General features: G+C 42.8%; 1 protein-coding gene across 3 annotated transcripts in view; it reads left to right on the top strand.

The window, feature by feature from the left end:
* smg7 (SMG7 nonsense mediated mRNA decay factor) overlaps positions 1 to 25,055 on the top strand; it is a 170,458-nt gene that overhangs the window by 45,024 nt on the left and 100,379 nt on the right. For all 3 annotated transcript variants that reach the window (XM_078561379.1, XM_078561380.1, XM_078561378.1), the window contains exons 2-3: positions 11,133 to 11,164; positions 21,707 to 21,824. In XM_078561379.1, the coding sequence (XP_078417505.1) occupies positions 11,133 to 11,164; positions 21,707 to 21,824 (150 nt within the window). The remainder of the gene's footprint in view (positions 1 to 11,132; positions 11,165 to 21,706; positions 21,825 to 25,055) is intronic.

The raw sequence follows: 25,055 nt of genomic DNA, 5'->3' as shown, positions 1-25,055 counted from the left end.
TAATAGGTAGGTACGCTAATTGGCAGAATGTGACTAGTGCTGTCCCACAAGGATCTATGTTGGAGCATAGAACAGAGTACTTTCTAAATGGTCAAAAGCTCCAACCAACACAGGTCCAGTCCAAAGAAATTTGGGTTCTGAATACATAGGTCATTAAAATGTCATGAACAGGTACAGAAAATGAACAACAAGGTTATTGGAATGCTGGCCTTTCTATTGAGAAGACTAGAATATAAGTGGGTAGAAGTCGTGCTACGGCTACACACAGTCCTGGTTAGATCACACCCAGAACAATGTGAACAGTTCTGGGCATCACACTGAAGGATGAATATATTGGCCTTGAATGGAGTGCAGTGTAGATTTACCAGAATGCTACCAGGATTTCAAGGTTTAAATTATGAGGAGTAATTGCAAAACCTAGTGTTATATTCCATGGAATTTAGAAGATTAAGGGTGATTTGATTCTACTTTTCAAAATGTTATAGGGAAAAGATAGGGTAAATAGAAACTATTTCTGCTGATTGGAAAGTCAAGGACTAAAGAGCATAGTTTAAAAATTAAAGCCAGACCTTTCAGGTGTGAAATTAGGAAACACTACAAACAAAGCGCAGTAGAAGTTTGGAGCTCTATCCTGCAGGCAGTAATTGATGCTAGATTAATTGTTTTTAAATCTGAGATTGATAGACTTTTGTTAGCTAAAGCTATTATGGGATGAAACTCTTTCGAGTTATCAACAGTCACAGATTGCGACCCTTTCGGGTACAATCGCAGTTCTTGGTTTCCAGGAGTGGGACATGAACCCACAACCCTCTGATTCAAAGGCGAGGGTGCTATGGACTGAGCCACAGCTGACACCTCCTATTATGGGATGAAGACGAGCATATGGAGTTCGGTTGCAAATCAGTCGTCGCACTGAATGGCCGAACAGGCTTGAGGAGCTTAAAGGCCTACTGTTTCTATGTTTCCTATATTAGCAAATGTACAGCTAAAGCAACAGGAAAAGGTTTGTCATTTAGAGGTCCAATTAGCTGCTACATTTAATGCTTCATTTGAACCTTTTAGCTCTGCAATGAAGTATTTAATTTAGATTGCGTTACAATTACTATGATATGGCACCCAATATAAACATACGCAGAAGGCAACAGGGGACAGAAGAGAGCCACAAGAAAATTTGTAAACAGCATCAGTTCTAGTGTAAGACAGGAACTTTGTAGTAGTTATCATTTTGAACAGCTCCTGTGAGAAAGGGAGACATTTGCAGTATTTTAAAGGGACTCTGCATACACGGTTTAAATTTTTGGAGAAAGTTGAAGTATATGGAACTAGCAATGGTCTGATTATGTCCCCACTAGCTTTCAGTGTGCAGGAAACCAAACCAGTGGGCATAATATCCCAAAAAGGAGAATCCTTCCTCTTAAAGAATTTCAGCTTCTCCTAGGATTTAGCCTGATCCCCAGCCGACAGCAGCGCACAACCAACCCGAGTTCCCTGGGCACAGTCTTCACCAAAAATGGCATGCTTTTGCAGAACCTCCTCAACTCTGCTTATGACAGCCTGAATGGCGTAAATCCACCAATGTTATTTTCAAATAACAGAAACAGCTTCAGCAACTGTATGTTTGCCTATTCTTACCCCCTGGATCTAGCTCCCATTATCTTCAGTCTGCCTGTACCGCACCACTGGGATCCTCATCTGAGCTCTAATGGCTCTACGTCCTTTTATATGGTTTCAGCCATTTCAGTCTCCAAGAAGTTATGTTTTTCAATCTCAGCGTCAGTCTAAATTTCCTTAGAAACTAGAAGGATCAGTTTCCCTTTTCAGTTAGGGTCTATCTCAGAAAAACAAGTTTTGAAACCACAAATTTCACCGCAGTGTTGATGTGCATAAACCATTGAAGGCCACAGGACAGGCCGAGAGCATGGTTAATAAAGCATACAGCACCCTGAGCTTTATCAATAGCAGCAAGAAAGTTGTGTTAAATCCATATAAAACACTGCTTCGGCTTTAGCTGGAGTATTGAGTCCAGTTCTGGGCATCACACTAGGAAAAATGTGAAGGCATTAGAGAGTGTGCAGAAAATATTCACAAGAATGGTTCTGGAAATTAGAAACTTCAGTTATACAGAAAAATTGGAGAATTGGGCCTGTCCTCGGAGGAAAAAAGGTTGAGAAGAGATTTGATAGAGGTATTCTAAATCATAAGAGGGCTGAACAGAGTAGTTGGAGAGAAGCTGTTCCCTTTGTTGAAAGGATCAAGAACCAGAGGGCACGCGTTTAAGGTAATTGGCAAAAGAAGCAGTGGTGACATGAGGAAAAATATTTACATGCACAGATCTGGAATGCACAGCCTGAAAGTGTTGTGGAGGTTGACAAGGTCATTTGAAGCTTTTAAAAGTAAATTGAATCATTATCAGAAAAGGAAAAATTTGTAATTCTTCTGATTCTATGATATCCATTAAGCATCTGCCAAGGGTCAAAAATTACCAAGAAAATTATAAACCTGTAGGTATGCATACCCAGAAATAGTTTGATTTCTTTAGTTATGGTGGGGATACCATTTAATATTTGCTCTCCCAGAAAGCTGCTGATGCACACAACATGGTTTTTGTAGTGAGGCAATGGAACAATTCAGGGTGAAACGACAGGCTGGCGAAGTCTCCCTCTTTCAATTCAGGCTCAAACCGGTTGAGAAAAAGGAGCTCTTTGAACTTTTCCACTAAATGCACTGCAGCTCTGCACTCAAGACCTCTTGTTCGTAAATGCTGAGGTGAACAGAGTGGATGTGACAACTTGCTACTTCCCTTCTCCAATTTGTTCTCCACACCACAAAAGCTGAAATATCTGGCCCGATCAAATGCAAGTAGGAAAAACCACAACACTCGCCATTGTCACTGCTGTCAATCTGACATGGTTCCGTGGTCACTATTTTATTGTCTCCTTTGTTGCTAATACAGACCAGTTGCTGCATTATTTAAAAAGTAAACACAACAGCTTTTGAAATCAAAACTTGAATCAACCAGCTTGATCATACCTAGTGGAGGATGAACATCAAAGAAAAATTTGACAGTGGAACTTCTCATTTTCCCATTTTGAGTTTCATCCAAACACACATGCCGGAAAGGGTGTGATGCTAGGTAGCTGAGCTCTCAACTCTCCCGTTTCTTTCTCTGAGTGCTACTGCTCCTCAGCCATTCTGTCAGTGTCGCTTTCATTGAATGGTCTTATGCCTGCTGTCAGAACAAATTTTCAATAATTGAAAATAATGAGGTGGTGGAAACCTGCCAGATTTTTAAAAATCTGTCATGCGGAACTGTACAATCTTTCTGTTTAAATTTATTTTCGGCCATGCTTCATGTGAGAAAAATAGGTAGTTCAGAAGCCTATCGGGCTATTTTAGGATGGAAGAAAATATAAATAAGTATCCATAAAATTTGTATTTTGCTTTTGTTGGTGCACTTTGCATTCATATTTAAGGAAGGATGCACTTGCATTGGAGGCAGTACAGTGAAAATTCTTTACATTGGTCCCTGGGATGAGAGGATTGTCCTATGATGAATGGCTGATTAAATTGGGCCTATATTCTCTGGACTTCAGAAGAATGAGAGATAATCTCATTGAAATATTCAAGATTTTGAAGTGGCTTGACAGGGTAAATAATTGACATTATTTCACCTGGCTAGAGAATCTAGAACAAGGGGACAACGTATCAGGTTAAAGGGTGAATCATTTAGGGCTGTGATGAGAAATTTCTTCACTCAGGGCTGTGGATATGCTATCATGAATATATTTAAGGCCGAGATTGATTTTTGGTGTCTCAGGGAATCAAGGGATATAGGGAGCAGGTCGGATAGTGGAGTTTAGGCCTGAGTTAGGCATGATCCTATTAAATAGCGGAGCAGTCTCGACAGGTCGTGTGGTCTCCTGTTCCCATTTCTTGTGTACTTGTATTATTACAACAGTGACTCACTTCAAATGTACTTTATTGCTTATAAAGCACTTTGAGATGTCCAGTGGTCATGAAAGACGTTATATAAATGTAAGTTGGTCTTATTTATGCAATTATTTATGTTGTCCATCGTTTGATGTTTCCTGGAGATTATGGGCATAGCAACAGTGACATCATGGCGTGTGTCTCGGGTGGCAATGGTGCTGTCATGACGACAGATGGTGTCTCATGGGCAGGACAGCCTGAAGTGATCAAACAACGTCACCAGTCTGCATACACGGTGTTTTCTTCATTAATTCATCATGCTGCACTGCAGCTGTTTCCCCTTTTGGAAACACTGTTGAAATGTCCAGTCCCCTCCCTCACAGTCTACCTGTTCAGAAAATAAAGTTTACTTTGGAGAATGACAGACTAAATTGTATTGAGGTCAGAGTAAAGGTTGATCATTTTTACAGGCTGTATTGAATCGCTCCTCTTGGCTTAAAAAAACAAAATTTTAGGAAACTGATGCAGAGTGCTAAAATTACTTCTGGAGTTTTCATTCACTTCTGTGAGCCGACGCAGATTTGAGTTTCTTTGTTCCACAATGTTCCATATTATAGTTTAGTGTAGAACATGTTTTGTTGCTTTTATGAGAGATTTTTTTCAGTAAGTAATGTATTTTTGTGACAATGTGAAGTTTTGCATATTTAATAAAATTGAAATGTAGTATAATCACAGCACACTGCCATGGTAATGCCACTTGTATTCAGGTTGAAGCTACTCACAGCTGCAGGCCATCTGGCATCTTCCCTGGATGTGAAAGTGCACTGAAGAAACTGACTAATGAATTTAGTTTTTTGTGTTAAAGTTGCGCATCAAAATGCGATGCTTAAAATGCCAGTAGATTTATCTTGATTATAAATTATAATTTCTTTTTGTTTTTAAATTTGCATCAAAGTTGCAGTGGATTATGAAAAGACTTTTGCTTTGTCTCTTGCCATACTGGTGCAAATTTTTTAGGTTGTGTGTTTTTAAAACTGTCCTGGATGCAACTTTCTGTGACTACCCTTAATTCCATCTCCCAATATGTAATAATAATCAGCTGCATCTTGCCCATTCAAATTTTATTTTACCTTTTGAAAGTGAAAATGTTTCCTGCAGTAAAACATGTCTTGGAGGTAATACTAATTATAGAGTTGTTATAAACTCTATAACTGCAATAGCATTTCTCCACCAGATTTAAAAACTGATCAATTTAGTGGTTTTATCTTAAGATTTGACATCACTTAATTCTGTTTATCATGTTTATTTTATATAAAATTTTGAAGAAAAGAGTTTTGCATTTGCAGTATTTAAAACTCAGCAAGTTAATCATAAACAAAGCTGGCCTAAATTTGCTGAATTAATTAACTGAATTAATAACCTTGCTCACAAAGGCAAGGGGATCTGGACTGAGAGGGAGTGGGGGATTCTTGGCTAAGACTTCACTGGAATTTGGATCAGGGGAACATGAAGCTATAGTTTTTATGTTGGGAGGGAAGGTGAACTGAAAAAAAGCTTGTTTCTGGGAAGGAATACAAAACCTGAGACTGATATTGGAAATTCAAGGAAGGGAAAAGAAATGGGTTAGAGCCTGAGTTGGGAGTGAACAATGCGGTTCTGGCTGAATAGGGTCATTCACTTGACACCTTTGGCTGAAGACTTGCAAACATGCAGCAGCATCTCTTAAGCCCTGCTGGACTTGATCATGCTGAAGAAGAGCTTATTTGTAGAGCCTCTCTCCAGTTGTCTGGTTGTCCTCCACCATTTGTGATTGACTGTGTTGGCTCTGGAGAGATTTGCTCTGATTTCTGTTATGGGACCACATAGCTCTGTCTGCAGCCTTGGACACGGTTGATCACGTCGTCCTTTTCTAACACCTCTCCATTGTTGCACTGCTAGATGGGACGGCACAAACCTGCTTTCGTTTTTATTTATCCAGACAAAGCCAGAGAATTACTTGCAATGGCTTCTCTTCCTGCTCTCACACTGTTACCTCTGGTGCCCTCCAAGAAGCTGTCCCCTACACTTTCCCCTCTCATTCATATGCTACCCCTTGATAACATCACCTGAAAACATACTATCAGTTTCCACATGCACTCTGATGACATCCAGTTCTACTTCTTCACCATTCTTGACCCCATCTCTAAATTGTCACACTGCTTCTCTGACATGAGCAAAGATTTCCTCCAAGTAAATATCAGAAAAACAAAGCCTTTGTCTTTGGTTCTTGCCATAAACTCTGCTCCCTAGCTATTGACTCCATCCCTCTCCTGGCAACTGTCTGAGGTTGAACCAGACAGCAGAACCTTGGTATCATATTGAATCCTGAAATGAGTATCTGACCACATATCCTTGCCATAAAACTGCTTATTTCCACCTATGTAACATTGCCCAATTTTACCCTCCCTCAGCTGATCTGCTGAAACCCTCATTCGTGCCTTTGTTACCTGCAGACTTGATTCTAATGCACTCCTGCTCAGCTTCCCACATTCTACCTTCTGTAAACTTGGTCACCCAAAACTCTGCCTGTGCCGCAACTCATACCAAGTCCCTTTCACGCATTACCCCTCTGCTGGCTGATCTATATTGGCTCTTGGTTAAGCAACCTCTGCTTCGCTTTCATCCTTCAAGACACTCCTTTAAAATCAACCTCTTTAACCAACCTTTTGATCATGCCCTAGTAGCTCCTTTATATGGCCCATTGTCATATCCTGTTTTATAATGGTCTTGTGCAGTGCCTTGCAATGTTTTATATTGCAGGTACTATATAAATACAATCTGTTGTTGCTATCTAACCTTAAGGTATGCTTGGTACTATCCCTGGTGTACCTTTTTATAGGAGTGTGCTGAGGCATGAGATTACGGATTGCATCCTTCAAGCTTGTTGTGCCTGATGGCCTCATGGAAGCCTGGTTTTGGGCTGCTACATGTGCTATGTGGGACAGGCGGAGAACACATTAGTAATGTGTAATCATATGTGAATTATTAATATAACAATAATATGTATAATATATATAATAATCATAATATATAATAATCATATGCTATATGATAGAAGAAGCCCTCACACTAGATAGGAAACTTTGTCTTCACCAAGACTGTGCAATGGCAATCAGTATTACCGGGCATTGGTGAGACCATATCTCGAATACTGTGTGTGGATTTGGCCTCCTTATGTAACGAAGGACGTTAATACATTAGGGGCAGTTCAGAGGAGGTTTACTAGATTGATACCTGGAATAAGCGGGTTGTCTTATGAGAATAGGTTGGACAGACTTGGCTTGTTTCCACTGAAGTTTAGAAAAGTGAGGGGTGACTTGATTGAAGTATAAAAGATCCTGAACGGTCTTGACAAGGTGGATGTGGAAATGATATTTCCGCTTGTGGGTGAGTCCAGAACTAGGGGGCCACTGTTTTAAAATTAGGGAGCGCCCTTTTAGGACAGAGATGAGGAGAAGTTTTTTCTGAGGGCTGTGTGACTTTGGAACTCTGCCTCAGAAGGTGGTGGAGGCAAGGTCATTGAATAACTTTAAAGTGGAGGTAGACAGATTTGTGTTAGGCAAGGGAATCAAAGGTTATTGGGGGTAGATGGGAATGTGGAATTAATAATACAAACCGATCAGCCATGATCTTATTGAAAGGCAGAGCAGGCTTGATGGACCGAATGGTCTCCTTTTGTTCCTATTTCATATGTTCGTACATACATGATCTGTATTAGGTGGATTGATGAGGATGAAGCCAAGTAGGTTACTCCCTCATGTTATTTCCTTCACCTGGTGGGTACCCAATTTGGCAGCCCCGTGTTTGAGTTGTCACAGCTTTGGTTGGCGCTGGTACCACTGAGCTGTTCTTCCTAATCGTCATTGAAGCCCACCACCCAGAATTCATTCTGTACCTTTGCTTCTCTCTCTTAAGTGGCACATGCTTATATTTATAGCATCAATTCAAGATAATTTCTTCTTTCCACCCTCCCTCTCCTTTATTTGATTCTAACCCTAAATCCTGTTTTCTATTATAAATGTGCAACCACAATCTAACTGCAGTGGCATTGGCCCTTTGAAGGAGAAATTCAGCTAGTGCCACTCTCCCCTGCTTTCTCCCATAGTTCTGCACATTCTCCCCTTTCAGATAATCCAATTCCCCCTTGAATGCCTTAATTGAACCTGCCTCCACCACACTGTCAGACAGTGCATTACAATCCTAAGTGGATAATGGGGATCCTGTAGATGTAGTATATCTGGACTTCCAGAAGGCCTTTGATAAGGTGCTGCACAAAAGATTAATACACAAGATCAGATCACACGGAGTTAGGGGTAATATATTAGCTTTGATAGAGTGTTGGCTAACCAACAGAAAGAGAGTCGGGATAAATGGGTCTTTTTTTGAATGGCAAGCTGTAACTCGTGGGCTGCCACAGGGTTCGGTCCTTGGGCCCCAACTATTTACCATATATATTAATGACTTGGAGTCAGGAATAGAAGATACTATAGCTAAATTTGCAGATGACACCAAAATAGGTGGGAAAGTAAGTTGCAGTGAAGAAATAAATTTACAAATGGACATGGACAGGTTAGGTGAATGGGACAAAATTTGGCAGATGGAGTTTAACGTGGATAAGTGTGAGGTTATCCATTTTGGTTGGAAGAATAAATAGGCGACTTATTATTTAAATGGAGAGAAACTTCAGAATGCTTCAGTGCAGAGGGATCTGAGTGTCCTCGTGCATGATTCGCTGAAAGCTAGTATGCAGGTACAGCAGGTAATAAGGAAGACAAATGGAATTTTGGCATTTATTGTTAAAGGAATAGAGTATAAAAATAGGGAAGTGTTGTTGCAGCTGTACAAGGCATTGGTGAGATTGCACCTGGAGTACTGTGCACAGTTTTGATCCCCTTACTTGAGGAAGGATGTAGTTGCACCGGAGGCGGTTCAGAGGAGGTTCACTAGATTGATTCCAGAGATGTGGGGCTTGTCTTATGAGGAGAGATTGAACAATTTAGGCCTATACTCGCTAGAATTTAGAAGGGTGAGAGGAGATCTAATTGAGGTATATAAGATGCTAAAGGGGATAGACAAAGTAGACATGGAGCAGATGTTTTCCCTTGTGGGGCATTCTAGAATGAGAGGCCATAGTTTTAGGCTAAGGAGTGGTAGATTTAAATCAGAGATGAGGAGGAATTACTTTTCTCATAGGGTCGTGAATCTGTGGAATTCACTACCTCAGAATGCAGTGAATGCCAGGACGCTGAATAAATTTGAGGAGATAGACAGATTTTTAAATTAGTAACGGGTTGAAAGGTTATGAGGAGAGGGCGGGAAATTGGAGTTGAGGCTGAAATGAGATCAGCTATGATCGTATTGAATGGTGGGTCAGGCTCGAGGGGCGGAATTGCCTACTCCTGCTCCTAGTTCTTATGTAACCACTCAATGCATGAGGGAGGTTTTCCTCATTGCATTACTTTTGCCAGTTATCTTAAAACTGCCCTCTTGTTTTTGATCCTTCCACCAATGGGAACAGGTTCCCCTTATCTGCTACCTAATTGGGAGATCTGTAATGAAAAGGTGCTGGAAAGTTAGCCCAGAAATAAACATTCTTACTGTAAAATCTGGTGGGAATATAAACATACTAGCACAGGAGGCCATTGATACAATTTAATTAAGTCATTTAGAACTGGGTAAATCATTGGATTCTGAGTATATTAAGTGATATAGCGAAAGTGCCAGAAATGAGGTTCCAAAAGTAGACTCACCATAAGATCATAAGGAATAGGAGCAGTAGGCTATTCGGCCCTTTGAGCCTGCTCCGCCATTTAATAAGTTCATGTCTGATCTAATTGTGGCCTTAACTCCTTGACATGTAGATCACATTTTGGGTTAGTTTTAATTTTTGCTATTTCCTTCAATTATTTCCTGGTTTCCACTATATTATTAGTGACAAATACTGAGATAGGGGAAGAAAATCGGAGGGTGAATAATCTTCATCCTCACCTTTGATTACCTTGAGCAAGCAATCCCTGAGAGCAGACTAGCTGCATTAGCTGGTATTTAATTGGTAGTATGAATCCAAATGAGAAAGGAAAGGGGAAATTTAAAATATTTATTTTGGAATGATAACATATACACATACTCTTTGTAGAATATTTTTATATTTGCAGCAAAAGCTATTAGTTGGCTACGATAAAATATCTCCAAAAAAACCCAATTCTGTATCCTATGAAAGCCTTGGAATGAAGAACATATATTATATCCATTGAACATAAATTGAAGGATCAAATGTTCCACTAAGCTTCAATTATCAGATTTCTGATGGGTTCAAATTACAAAAGTCTCATTGGAAATTATTATTGTAGCAGTGGGTATTCTTTAAAAAAAAGTGTAAATCTATTAAATACATTTTCATTGAATGTGAAACTTGTGTGGACTGGTAACCAACACCATGATGAATCAAAAAACCTGTTGGAAAAGTGGCCAGTGAAGATGCACCAAAAGCCACACAGGAACAGTTTGTTCCAACAGTAAAACTATTTAGTTACCCCTAAATGGATGCCTCCAGATGCTGGACAAGACACCAACAGGTGGCAGCAGTTGTAGATGTCATTTGGGATTCTACATTTCTTGGATGAAATTAAGGTCTGCCTGCATAATCATTTCTGAAGCTATGTAAAGACCCAATTTAGTTGCTGTATTCCAATGTAAAACCACCTGTTTTTGGGGTTAACTTTAAGCCAACTTTTTCACTACTATTTTTGATATTTTATGCTTGTGGAGACTAATATTTGATTTAACTCAGTGTACCCACTGCAGCCAATGCGTTTGTGGCCCACAAAGCTATCTGCTGCAGTGGACATCTGTATTTGTATTTCAGTTCAGCTTTTTTAAAAAACCATCTGTTCCATCTTAGAAGTGAATGGACCTTCACAGCTTGTTGCATCTTCCATTGAACCACCCTGCTGAGAGATCGTAAACTGCACATTTCCAATTATTGTCTGTCAGATTACCCAGTGTGCTGCATTAGTATTTCCTAGGTGTGAATATAACTGGGCTTAATGCTGGATAATTATTACAATGAAGCGCAACGCTAATTGATCTGCACTAAATTTGAAATATTCAGTCAGGATTGATTACTTTTGTATTTATACATTTTTTTTCTCTTTTCTTTCCAGGCAAGCAGAGGCCCTCAAGGCTGACATGACAGGTAAGATTGACTTTCTGCTTTTTAATCCTGTACCTCTTCTACAAACCTGATTTAAGTGGGATTTGATGCCTTTACTTTCAGGATTACGAATAACTACCTCAAGATCCAATGGCTGTTAACTGTTTCAATGATAACAAAATGTTAAGTATGAATCATGTTAGTATTGATAGGTTGAGTCACAACATAAAATTTAATACTACCTGATCTAGGGTGACCCAGGAGGTACATTGGGATTTTCTTTTACCCTTGTAGTAATATATCCTGCTCTCTCTCTCTCTCCTCCAGGTATTGATCACTGAAGAATTTTTCTGCTGTCATTTCCAAATTTGCCTTTTACTATTTGTATGTGTGTCCTCCTGTTCTACTCATAGTTGAAAGTTTTCAAAAATTACATTTTCCACACCATTTACTATTCTTCACCGTTTACATGTGTTCATAAGATTAGCCAACAGGCACCCCCTTTCAAGGTGAAATACTAAAATGTCTTCAGTCTTTCTCATAACTCAGGCCTTTGACACTGGGCATCAGCTTCATGCATTGCAGCCAACGTTAAAATATCTCCCTTGTGCTTTGTGGCTGCAGTATTCAAGATATATTGTAGAAGCTCTTACTCTTTTGCACAGAGTACAAAAGACCACAACTAGGATTTGTGCTTATGTAGTGCCCCTTGACCTCAGGTTGTCCAAAGGAAGTCACAACCAGCTGCAGTCACTGTTGCAGTGCAGGAAATAGATGTCAGATTTGATGTTTGGGAAGGGTGACTAAAATCTTGGACAGAAAGATACATTTTGGATAAGTTGGAATTTCTGGAGAATTGGAAGACCAGAAAAGAGGATATGAGCATAATTGAATTTGGGGGTGGGGGGAAACATGGATAGTGGTTCACTGATGAGGTAGGAGTGGAAGCTGCCATTGTTGTGAAAGTGAAAATCTGCATTCTTGCAGTGATAGAATATGGTGTTTGAAGCTCGGCTTCAGGTCAAAGAGAATGTCAGAGCTTTGGACTGTTTGGTTTATCTCAAGTGAGTAGCCATGCAGCAGGGTAGAATTGATAACAAAGGAGGAGTTTATGGCAGGAGCCTAGAAAAACAGTTTTCTCAATGTTAAATTTAAGTCAGTATTGGCTCATCCATTACTTCATCAAGAAAAAGGGGCTGAGGTCTAGTGCGGTGGTGGAGAGGGAGAGCTAGCCATCAGAACAGCAAGTAGATGGAAACTTAGTTTCTGCCATTGGATGACATTACTGAGTTGCGGTATGTAGATGAGGAAGAGGAGTGGGCCAAGATTACTATGATGGTGCAGGAATGAAGGGAATCTATTGATGCTGTTGTGCTTGATGCATTTGAATATGTATAGGTATAATCATGCAACAAATTCCATGTAGTTGGATAACAGGAGAGATGGTGGGAGAGGTTGCCAAATGTTATATAGTGGTTGAAGAGTATGGGGATAGATAACGCACAAAACCACATCACTGAGGATGTTATTTGTAACTGCAAGGCCATCTTGCTGTTAGGAATAAGTGGAAGTCGGCCTCTTGGCTAAGATCAAGTGTAGTGTGCGCTTCTCGGCCTCTCGGCTAAGATCAAGTGTTGCAGGAGCGACACCATGGTCCTGCCATGGCAAGGTCGGGATGGAAGGGCGAAAACCAATCGCAATCCGAATTCATACCGTGGGTTACCTATCACCGTCCGAGTCACGGTGAACCACAGCGACGAAGGAGGATCACCTATGGATCGGGGCTTCTTCACCAGGAGGATCCTGTTGAAGGCGTGCGGCTTCCAAGCTACGGAGATCTTCACCCTGCACGACTCCCGCAAAGGTGGTTATTTCGACGTCACGTTCAAGCAAGTGGCAGACTGCGTCCGGCTCCTGAGGGTGTTCGAGGAGAAGAGAGACCTGCCGGAGATGAAGATCCTGACGGCGGAGCCGCACTTTTCTCTGCCGTTGCAACGGGAACGTGAGGTGATGGTGCATGTGTACAACCCCTTCGTCCCTGTCGCCGACGTGGTCACCTTCCTCACCAGGTACTTCGATAAGGTGGGGAGCGGCACCGAGATTCGAGACGACTTGGGGATCTGGACAGGCAAACGCCTGTTTAAGGTCACGCTAAAGACCGATGGTAAGGGAGCCATTTTCCACCCTCCTTCCAGTTTCGCAATCGGGGGAAACCGTGGCTACCTGGTCTACGCTGGGCAACCCAAGCATTGTCGCTCATGCGGCAAGGCTGGTCATGTGGCGGCCAACTGCAGCGCCTCCCTCTGCAAGATCTGCAAACAGGAAGGGCACCAGACAAAAGACTGCAAACAGGCCAAGTGCTGCAACCTGTGTGGCGAGGCAAGTCACCTCTACAGGACCTGCCCCAAACGCTGCCGTACTTACGCACAGGCAGCCAAAGCCGACCACGGGGAAGCAGAAGAAATGTTCCGTGTCACTCCAACCACCAAGGCCCCCAGGGAGCTCAACGGGACAAAGGAGGACACAGAGAGAGACAAGGTGGAGAAAGAGATTGAGGCAACAGAGAGCCAATCAACAGCACCACCCCCTGAACCTTCCAGTCCTCAGGACAGCGAATCAATGGAGGAGGAGGCAGCAGTGGAAAAGCAGCAGGGGGAGTGGCGGACGGTGAAGAACAAGAAAAGTAAGAGGGAGCGAAGAAGAAGCAAAGGCGTTTCCCAGAGAAGCGGCAAGAGGCGTCTCCCATCCGACACGGATGACAAGGGCAGCAGCTCTTCGGATGAGGAAGTGCCAGAGCGGCACCGACAGAAGAGGCGGCAAAGCTCCAGGGCGTTGGAGGACGAGACACCCGAGCTCCAGAAAATTGGAGACAACAAGGAGACCAACGCACCCCAACTTTGCCTGCAACCTGAGGAGGCCAGTGCACCACAGCCCCTGGAATCTGGGAGCAGTGAGGCAATCATCGCACCCCAGCTCCAGCAAGCCGGGAACAGCAACCCCCCAGAGGGGGTGAGTTTTGGGGAAGCTTCTCCAGCAAAGGTCATCTCAAAATCCGCTCACTACGTGAACCTCCAGATGCCACCGGAGCAGAACACGGCCAAGGAGATCTACCTCAGCCCATCCAAAGTGAAGGAATTTGAGCTCACTACGGGTATGAAGGAGCAGACTAAAGGTCTGGGACTCTCAGAGACAGTGGGTTTGGTAGGAGAATAAATGCTTTAAAATGGGTTTAAAGATTGTATCCATAAATGTGCGTAGCATTAAATCTACTACGCGATGTGTTGCGACCTTGGACTACCTAGCCAAGGTCAAAGCTGACCTGTTGTTTCTGCAGGAGTGTGCGATACCGCACCTCAGCTCCTACAGGCAATGGTCACGATGGTGGTCCCACGGGCCATCGATCTGGTCGGGCGGAAACGACTCTCGTTCCTCCGGCCTGGGTATTCTGCTGCGGGGAGGCAACTTCACCGTCTCCGAGGTCAAGGAGGTGGTGGGCGGGCGACTCCTGGTAGCAGACGTAATGTACAAGAACGCTCCACTCCGGTTAATTAACGTGTACGGCCCGGCACAAGGGGCTGAGCGGCTGGAGGTTTTTCAGCAGCTCCCACTGCTGCTGGCGACCTCCAGGCCGGTCATTCTGGGCGGGGACTTCAACTGCATCATCGATGCGGCTGGACGATCCGGCAGGGCCGGAAGCAGATTGGACGCTACGTCCAGATCCCTGATGGAAACAGTTAAGGATGCCAAGCTGCACGACGTCTTCAGCAACCCTGCAGACGGAGCGCAGCGTAGATACACCTGGTCGCGGCCAGACGGGTCCATTCGTTCCAGGATAGACTTCCTGTTTGTGTCCCGTGCATTCACAGTCAGATCCACCGACGTCAAGCCGGTGTTCTTCTCTGACCACTGCCTCCTACTGGCGGACTGCCACTTGGAGGAAGACCTGAGGGTGGGCAGGGGGGCATGGAAGCTAAATGTGCAACTGCTGACCCCAGAGAACATTGAGGAGCTCAAGAGGGATTACAAAGGTTGGAGAACCGTGAAACCCCTCTTTGAGTCCCTGACACACTGGTGGGAAGTGATCAAGGGAAGCATCAAGAGGTTTTTCATCCTCAAAGGCACCCAGAAAGCTAGAAAGGAACAGAGGGAAATGTCCCGACTCCAGGAAAAGATGCAGAATCTGCTCCGGCTGCAGTCGATGGGGGTCGATGTCAAGGAGGAGCTCCAAGAGGTGAAGGGCCAGCAAGCCTCGCACTTTGCCTCGGAGGCCTCCAAGATCATCTTCCGTTCCAGGGTCCGCTCCGTGGAGCAGGATGAGACGTGCTCACGTTTCTTCTTCCAAAAGGTACACAGAGAGCGCTCTGTGATCAGCAGCCTGAAGGAAGAAGACGGCTCAGTAAAGTCATCACGGTCCGACATTCTGAGGATCAGCAAATCCTTTTATGCCGGACTGTATGACGTGAAGCCCACGGACAGCACGGCCTCCCAGTCCTTCCTGTCCTCTATCACGGAGGTCCTAGACCACAGTACGCGGGAGAGCCTAGACAAACCGCTAACTCCTGACGAACTGACTAAGGCCCTCGAGTCCTTCGAGAAGAGTAAAACCCCCGGAAGCGACGGCCTGCCGGCGGAGCTGTATTCGGCTCTGTGGGACTTGATCGGCCCAGACCTGCTAGAAGTGTACGAGAGTATGCTCCTGGCCGGCAGCATGTCAGAATCCATGAGGAAAGGCATCATCACCCTCATCTACAAGCACAAGGGGGAAAGGGAGGAAATTAGAAATTGGCGACCCATTTCACTGTTGAATATGGACTATAAGATTCTGTCCAAGGTCATCGCCAACCGGGTCAAATCCGCTCTGGAATTGGTGATTCACCCTGACCAGACCTGCTCTGTGCCAGGCAGGAAGATCTCTGACAGCCTGGCGCTGCTCAGGGACACGATTGCCTATGTACAGGACAGGGGTGTGGATACCTGCCTCATCAGCTTGGATCAGGAGAAGGCCTTTGACAGAATATCGCACACCTACATGGGGGATGTGCTCTCCAAAATGGGCTTTGGGGAGGGAATTCGAAATTGGATCCAACTGCTCTACACTAACATCAGTAGCGCAGTCTCAATCAATGGGTGGGAAACAGATAGCTTTCCAATTAAATCTGGAGTCAGGCAGGGCTGCCCTCTCTCGCCTGTCCTTTTTGTGTGCTGCATAGAACCCTTTGCCGAGTCCATCAGGAAGGATCCGGGCATAAGAGGAGTGACGATCCCAGGCAGTGGAGGCACTCAGGTAAAAGCCTCCCTGTACATGGACGACGTCGCCGTCTTCTGCTCGGATCCGCTGTCGGTGCGCAGACTGATGCACGTCTGCGACCAGTTCGAACTGGCCTCGGGAGCCAAGGTAAATCGTGGGAAGAGCGAGGCCATGTTCTTTGGGAAGTGGGCTGACCGATCCTTTGTCCCCTTCACTGTCAGGGCTGACGGCCTGAAGGTGCTGGGGATATGGTTCGGAGGGACCGGGGCATGCGTTAGAAACTGGAAGGAGCGAGTGGCTATGGTGAAAAGGAAACTGGGCATGTGGGAGCGACGCTCCCTCTCCATTGCGGGTAAGAACCTGGTCATCAGGTGTGAGGTACTCTCGCTGTTGCTGTACGTGGCGCAGGTCTGGCCCATTCCACACTCCTGCGCGATGGCGATCACTCGAGCCATCTTCCGCTTTATCTGGAGGTCGAAAATGGATCGTGTCTGCAGGGACGCGATGTACAAGCCTCTAGATAAAGGGGGAAAAAACGTGCCCAACATCGCCCTCATACTGATGGCCACCTTTGTGTGCGGCTGCATCAAGCGGTGCGTAGACCCTCAGTACGCAAACACCAAGTGTCACTACGTGCTGAGGTTCTACCTGTCCCCGGTGTTGCGAAGGATGGGTCTGGCCACGCTGCCGCGGAACGCTCCAAGTAGTTGGACCGTGCCGTACCACCTGTCCCTGGTGGAAAAATTTATGCAGAAAAACACCTTTGACCACAAGTCCATCAGGCAGTGGTCAGCACGTAACGTCCTAGAGGCCCTGAGGGATAAGGAGAGGGTGGACCCTGTGGGATGGTTCCCCGAGCAGACTGTCAAAGTCATTTGGCAGAATGCCTCATCGCCAGAACTTTCCAACAAGCACCAAGACGTAGCTTGGCTGGTGGTGAGAAAGGCCCTCCCCGTCAGATCCTTCCTACACGCCAGGAGTCTCACCCCCTCTGCACGATGCCCTCGAGGTGGCTGTGGTGGGGAAGAGACCGTTGATCACCTCCTTGTGGATTGTGCCTTTGCAAAGAAAGTCTGGAGAGAGATGCAGTGGTTGCTGTCGAGGTTCATCCCGAGCAGTTCTGTGACACAGGACTCTGTGCTCTACGGGCTGTTCCCAGGGACACACACCGAGACAAACATCAACTGCAGCTGGAGGATCATCAACTCGGTGAAAGACGCGCTTTGGTCTGCCCGAAACTTGTTGGTCTTCCAGCACAAAGATTTGTCCCCGACCGATTGTTGCGGACTGGCACAATCCAAAGTCCAGGACTACGTGCTGAGGGACGCACTAAAGCTTGGGGCAGCTGCCGCAAAGGCGCAATGGGGAAGGGTCGCTGTCTAAGACCTTTCTACCACAGCGCACCGAGAGACTGGGAACTGTTTAGAGCCCCTCGGGCTGTACAGATCAAAATGAAAGGCTGTAAATGACTGTAATATTGTTTGTACTGATGCACCTGGTGATACATTTTGTAAAAGTTTAACCTGGATTGTACCCTTGTAATGTTGTTTTTGAAATGGTTTTGAATGTGATTGAAGATTTTTATGAATAAAGTATATTTTTACAAAAAAAAAAAAAAAAAAAAAAAAAAAAATAAGTGGAAGTCGGAAAGAAGAGATTCAAATGGAGTGCACTTAACCATAATTTATCTAGATAACAGAGGTAATAATGATATGCAGGTGATTACATGTATACTCTTGCCAAACTTTAACATTGCCCTATAAAGCAATATTTTCACTTCAAAAGTACAACCCATCAGTTATTTTTTTTAATGCCATGGCTAGACTGTTCTGGAAACATAATTGTTCAAATTTTTCTTTAATACTAAAGCTTTCAGCCATCAGTAATTGCTGGTAAATCTGACAATTTCTCTTTTAACTGCACGTATGCAGTTAAATACAGAAATCCTGAGGTGGTTGTCAGTGATACCCTGCTCCTCCAAAGGGTGTGCTGTTGCCATCCTCGCCAATAGATTCAGTATTCAGATGACTGCAACTGCGTGAACTTGGGGTACTTTCCGGTGTTCCCTCTAAGCTGTACACAGTAATGCAGCAATTGTGAATGTACCACATAGTCCAGCCACAAGCTGTCCATTTTAGGGTACCATGCATTGAAACCAATAGGCTATGCACATTGAATAAAATTTAGAGGGAAAATTTATTAGTTGCCCACTAAAAACAACTGAAAAGGTTAGGGCTGTTGCATTCAGAGGTTTTGAGTTTTTAGGGTATAATTTAGTGATAATTACTGCTGAACTCTGGCTCTGAAAAATTAATTTTACAAAATTAATTTTCCCCCAAATTAACATTGAAGATTTAAAATGGCTTTTGTTTTGCTATTTGCCCTTTATCTGTTTCCCTTAATCCTACCTGTGTTTCTTGACCTTCAGTTTGTTTTCTATACGTGATTTAAATCCAATTTATATTTTGTATTTCCTTCTTTATACTTCCTGGTTTGGACACTGTGCCTCATTAAGAAATCTGATTGAGGATCCTCACTGTTTTTTGCTGCTGTCCGGATCCCCTCAGACTGCAGCATTGGATAAGATGCTGGATTAGTGTATATCTCTGCTCATAACTCAGAGACTTTGGGCAACTGTCAGCGAGGTGAATGGCATGCGCCATTCCTTAGCCATCGAGAGCAAATATCAGGCCATTATTATGTAGCTCTACTGTGGATTAATACAAAAATGTCCACTAGCTGGATGGGTGGTTAAACATTTTAAAAGATTAAATAGTCTTCATTCAGAGTTTGATTCTTCATGTAAAAGTTGATTTGAATAAATTAGCAGGCCTAATATGCTTCAATAATTCTTCTGATCCACCGCAGTGTTCTTTTAAAAAAAATTGTGAATTTCCTGTAGCACTTGTTATTGGTCACTACTGTTTATATGGCTTCTACTTGATTTTCAAAACATTGAAAATAGATTATTTCAAATGCATGAATTCAGCTGAAAGTTTATGAAATAAAGATAGTGGGAAAAGTTCAGTATTTTCAGATGTGAGGTAAGTTCTTATAAGTACCAGATGTTCTTTGTAAATATACACTGAATAGTGAATCTTTCTTAGAATAGCATTTAGTAAAACCACTTTCATTGAGGTGCCTAGCTCTTATTGTACTTACCGACTAGCAAATGATCTCTCTTGAAACCTGCTTTGTCTCTGGAGAATATAAACACAGGAAAGGTGTAATGATACCAAAATTTAGCCAATTCAAGACCAAAATTTGCATTAAAACCTTGTTACTTAAGAGTTGAACTCCTATCTGGAGAAATGTTGAGCTTATCGCTTGGAGATGATTCAGATCAATTAAACATTTTGAAAGTAAATGTGAATATGTATTTGAATGCATTTTTGAACTGTAGTGGATGTATTATGGATCATGGCACTGCTGCCATGCACATGGATGCTGAACTGTCCATTGAGAATGTAAATATCGCACCATAACATAAACTTGACTTTTTCTCTTCAGGTACTGTTTGAAAGTGAACATTGTTCGCAGATGTGGAGGCGGTTCACTCTCCCCACCCTCTGTACAATTTTGATCAATATTTCAAGATTCCAGTGCAACATGTCCATTTGTAATAACGTGCTGTGCAAAAATAAATGTCATTTACAGAGAGTGTAAATGTGGTATCTACCAAATTTATCAGTCAAAATTTTTAATTGAACTTTTCAATTAAATATATTGAGTAACTTTTGCCTACAGGCTTGTCAAAGATTGAAGATTTCACATGCAGTTTAATAAATTGATTTATAAAAAGAATTTAACTCCTTTTTAAGACAACCACAGAGGATTCCTGCCTGGTTATATACAAACACAAATTTTACCAAGCAGAAGTAGAAACACATTCTATATACTGCATCTTATCTAAGGGTAGGCATTGACTCTAGATGTATCTTTCAAGTAAAGAAATGTAAATGGCATTTATTTTTGCACAGCACGTTATTACAAATGGACATGTTGCACTGGAATCTTGAAATATTGATCAAAAGCAGCCATATTGAATTTTTTAGTATCTTAACCTATATTTATCTTTTTGCATATGCTTTAATGCAATCACTGAATATCACCTGTAGGTCATTAACTGCCGTGATGGTTGAATGCAGCCATTCTTTTAAAAACTTGAAAGATAAATCAAGTACAATTCTTTTTGCATTTGGTGTGTGCGAGACCAAGGAAAAGGTTGGGAACTTTTGTCACTGTTGCTCAATGTTCTAGTTTTTATTTTCCTGTGTCAGACCTTTCTCTAAAATTGGAAGACTTCTGTCTTAATACCTGCAAGGTTTAACTCCAGTTGAGACTAGATACCCAGCAGAACATAATATTTTTTGATCGCTGTATAATATCTTTTGATTGCTGTGATGGAGTGTACCTGCATGCTCCACCAGTTTTCACTGCTGTGTGGAAAAATGCATGTAATTTTTTATGAAAAGTTAATGAATGTCATTTTTTCTGTTGAAAAGGATTGTGATTTGCAGGTTCCTTCCTCACCATAACATTACTATAGACAGGGAATTGAGTTTTACCTTGGAACTTTGAATTTTGTAATGTTCTTACAGTCCTGAGTATATAGCAATAATAAATCCACACTTTATTCATCCTTTCATGCTTTTGTAATTGCCTCCAGCTAACCTAGAGCATTTTTTTCCCTCATTAATCTTTATGCGAAGCAGCAAACATTGCTATTTAATTATATCCCTGGCTGTGACTGTTTACATTGATTTTCTTTCAATTTTTCCCATTTTTTTGCCCCTGCCGCTTCTCCCTTGTCCCTCCATTAGAGGTTAGTTATGTCTGCTTTTGTTTTGTCATCAAGACCTAAATATGAGCTGGTTGATTTCCAATAAATTCAGTTTATGACAGGGATTCTAAAAGATTGAGCCTAGAATACTAATTTCTCATTGGGTGAGGTGGTGAGCTTATAAGCATGGTCATCTCACAAGGCCGACATAGGCGTACTAGTGGCCACTCATTATGGTTTTATTAAAATCTAAGTACATACTATTTGGTTGCATTCAAAACAACATCACTGCTGCCTTCATTTTCTATCCAATAAACATACTGGTTACATAGCTTTAATGTGCACATATGATCTGGAGTTAGTTGGTAGATGTCCCATTGGTCTGTATTTTCAGATCGTTTCAGTTGAAAAAATGTGTTTTATGTGTTAAGATTTTTCTTCCTAACGCTACTTTTATAATTTGACACCAAACGAGAAGGAAAAGCATGCTTATGACTGGAAAGGTACACTTTTATCAGATTAAAATGCTATTGCATACACTTTTTCTGAACAGATTCAAAGCTGGGTCCAGCTGAAGTCTGGACTTCCAGGCAAGCTCTACAGGACCTCTACCAGAAGATGTTGGTCACAGATTTGGAGTATGCACTGGATAAGAAGGTGGAGCAGGATCTGTAAGTATGCAATAAGTTTCAGTGACATCACAAAAATGTTACTTGCTTCTCTGTTGAGTTTCCTATTTTCTCTTTCATTGATCATAATTGCTTAAGGATACAAATCGGACTGCTCACCTGTAAACGGAGGAAATAGAAGAAAATGATTGTGGACAGAGGTGAAAATTTGGCATTTATGTTTGCTTGGGTTCTGTTCTATATTTGCTCCAGATGCTGCTGATATGTTATTAATATCTTGTAATAGCATACCGAGTTATGATGTGGTATTAGCCACTTTAGAAAGAAACAACATTGAATATGACAGTGCTCTGCAGACTAGACATTGACGCTTTGCTGATTCTTGAAGTGGGCATTGTGTTGAGGTGTTGAAGCAAATTTACAATGGGCCAAATTATCTTTTGAGACAAATCTTGCCTATAGATACCAATATGATCTTGATATCGTGATATGACCTCTTTGAAGGATAGGTCAAAGTTAGCTCTTGTCTTAAGTTGTGCTAGCATTCATTGATGTGCCTCTTAATGCATTCACCCAGGCAAATAGTAGATTTGTGTTTCATTTATATAAACGATGACTGTATGGGAAACCTGATTATTAGCATGCAAGGCATTTTCTTTGATACTAGTTATCTCCCTTGGAAAATGCATGCAGCAAGTTGAAAGATATGGTTACTCTTACTTTGTCTTTTGTATTGCCCTTTCTCTTTCAGTCTCCTCTCTTTCTATATATCTATCTCTCTCTCTTTGACCTGCCCCACATCATCTTTTGTTTTTTTTAATTTATCAGTAGGAGGCATTGTGTGGTGGGCAAAGGAGCCGCCATTGGTTTCAGTCTGCTTTTAGGAGAGACAGTGATGTAGTGGTAATGTCGCTGGACTAGTAATCTAGAGACCCAGGCAAATGTTGTGGGGCCATGGGTCCAAACCCCACCATGGCAGCTGGTGGAATTTGAATTCAGTTAAATAAAGCTAGTCTCAGTAATGACACTATCATCGATTGTTGTAAAAACCCATCTGGTTCACTATTGTCCTTTAGGGAAGGAAATCTGCCATCCTTACCTGGCCTACATGTGACTCCAGACAAACAACCGGGTGGTTGACTCATAACTTCCCTCGGAAATGGCCTAACATGGTCAGTTCAAGGACATTTAGGGATGGACAACAAACCCTGACCTTGCCAGCGGCACCCACATTCCATGAAAGAATTAAAAAAAAGTTGTGGGGAAATTACAGCCCTTAGCAGCCCTAATCACTCATGCGGTGCTCCACCCCTCAATGTCAGTGCTCCTGTACCGTCCATTACTCCTTTGGCTTTGAAGATATCAGCCTTGGCAATGGGGTAACATGTCTGCTCGAGGAACTTCAGGTCTGAGTTAAGGAGCTGGAGTCTGAGCTGCAGACATTGCGCCACATCAGGGAGGGGGAAAGGTACCTGGACACTTTGCTGCAGGAGGCAGTCACTTCCCTCAGATTAGTTAATTCAAATTTGGCCTGTGATCAGGGACAGGAGGGTGTGACTGCAAGTGAAGCAGGTTTGGGGACCCGGGGGTAGCGTTCAAGGAGCCTCGGCCCCTGCAACTGTCCAACAGTTACAAGGTTCCTGCAAGCTGTGTGGATGAGAATGGGGACTGCAGGGAGAATGAGCGAACTGACAACGGCACTGTGGCACAGGGAGCCATTCAAGTGAGGGGAGGAAATGGGAACGTAGTAGTGGTAGGGGATAGTATAATTAGGAGAATAGATACTGTTCTCTGCAGCCGTGAGTGTGACTCCTGAAGGCTGTGTTGCCTGCCCAGTGTCAGGGTTAAGGACATCCCCTCAGGGCTGGAGAGGAACTTGGAGTGGGAGGAGAAGGATCCAGTTGTTGTTGTCCATGTTGGTACCAACGACGTTGATAGGACGAGGAAGGAGGTTCTGCTGAAAGAATTTGAACAGTCAGGAGCTAAATTAAAAAGCAGAACCTCTAAGGCAATAATCTCGGGATTGCTACCTGAGCCACGGGCAAACTGGCATAGGGCAAATAAAGTCAGGAGTTAAATGTGTGGGAGAAATGGGTTTCAATTCATGGGCACTGGCACCAGTATTGGGGTAGAAGGGAGCTGTTCTGGTGGGTCAGGCTTCACTTGAACCGTGCTGGGACCAGTGTCCTGGTGAACCGAATAACTAGGGTTATAGAGAGGGCTTCAAACTAAATGGGGAGGGTTCTGGAAAGGAGATACGTAGGCTTACAAAGCAAAAGGACATGGCAGCCTTGCAGGCAGCTATTTAGTAATGATACCCAGAGTGTGTCAAGAAAGGAGAGTGTGTACAAACATAAAGAAACAGCAGCAGGGTTAAAAGGGGAAAAAATGGTAATAAGGCAAAATTAATGACTCTTTACCTAAATGCACTTAGTATTTGGAACAAAATAAATGGATTAACGGAACAAATAGAGGTTAATGGGCATGATCTTATAGCCATTACGGAGATGTGGTTACAAGGAGATCAAAGCTGAGAACTAAATATTCAGGGATGTGTGACTTTTCGAAAGAACCAGGCAGGAAGGAAAGGGCGGTGGGGTAGCTTTGTTGGTACGAGGTGGAATAAGTACGATTGCAAGAAAGGATCTTGGATCAGAAGATGTAGAATCCATAAGGGTGGAGGTAAGAAATAACATGGGGAAGAAGACACTGGTGGAGTAGTCTATTGGCCCCCTGACAGTAGCTATACTGAAGAACAGAGAATAAATCGAGAGATAATGAGGGCATGTCAAAAAGACAGTACATTAATTGGGTGACTTTAATCATCTTGTAGATTGGGAAAATTGAATTGGCAGAGGTATACACGAGCAAGAATTCAGTGTATTCGGGACAGTTTCTTGGAACAATATGTTGTGAATCCAACCAAGGATCAGGCTATTTTGGATCTGGTAATGTGTAATGGGGCAGGTTTAATAAATGACCTCAGAGTAAAGGATCCCCTAGGAAACAGTGACCATAATATGGTGGAATTTAGCATTCAGTTTGAGAGTGAGAAACTTGGGTCGAAACAACTGCTAAACTTAAATAAGGGTAATTACAATGGAATGAAGGCAGGGTTGGCTGGAGTGAACTGGGAAAGCAGTTTAGCAGAAAAGATGGTTGATGAACAATAGCAGACTTTTAAGAAAATAGTTCATGGCTCACATCACAACGTATTATCCCAATGAGGAAGAAAGATTCAAGGAAGGGGATAAACCAATCATGGTTAACCAA

Source organism: Cetorhinus maximus, chromosome 17 (genome assembly GCF_964194155.1).
Source record: "Cetorhinus maximus chromosome 17, sCetMax3.hap1.1, whole genome shotgun sequence".
Classification (NCBI taxonomy): Eukaryota; Metazoa; Chordata; class Chondrichthyes; order Lamniformes; family Cetorhinidae; genus Cetorhinus; species Cetorhinus maximus.
This window is presented reverse-complemented; position numbering and strand designations above follow the sequence as displayed.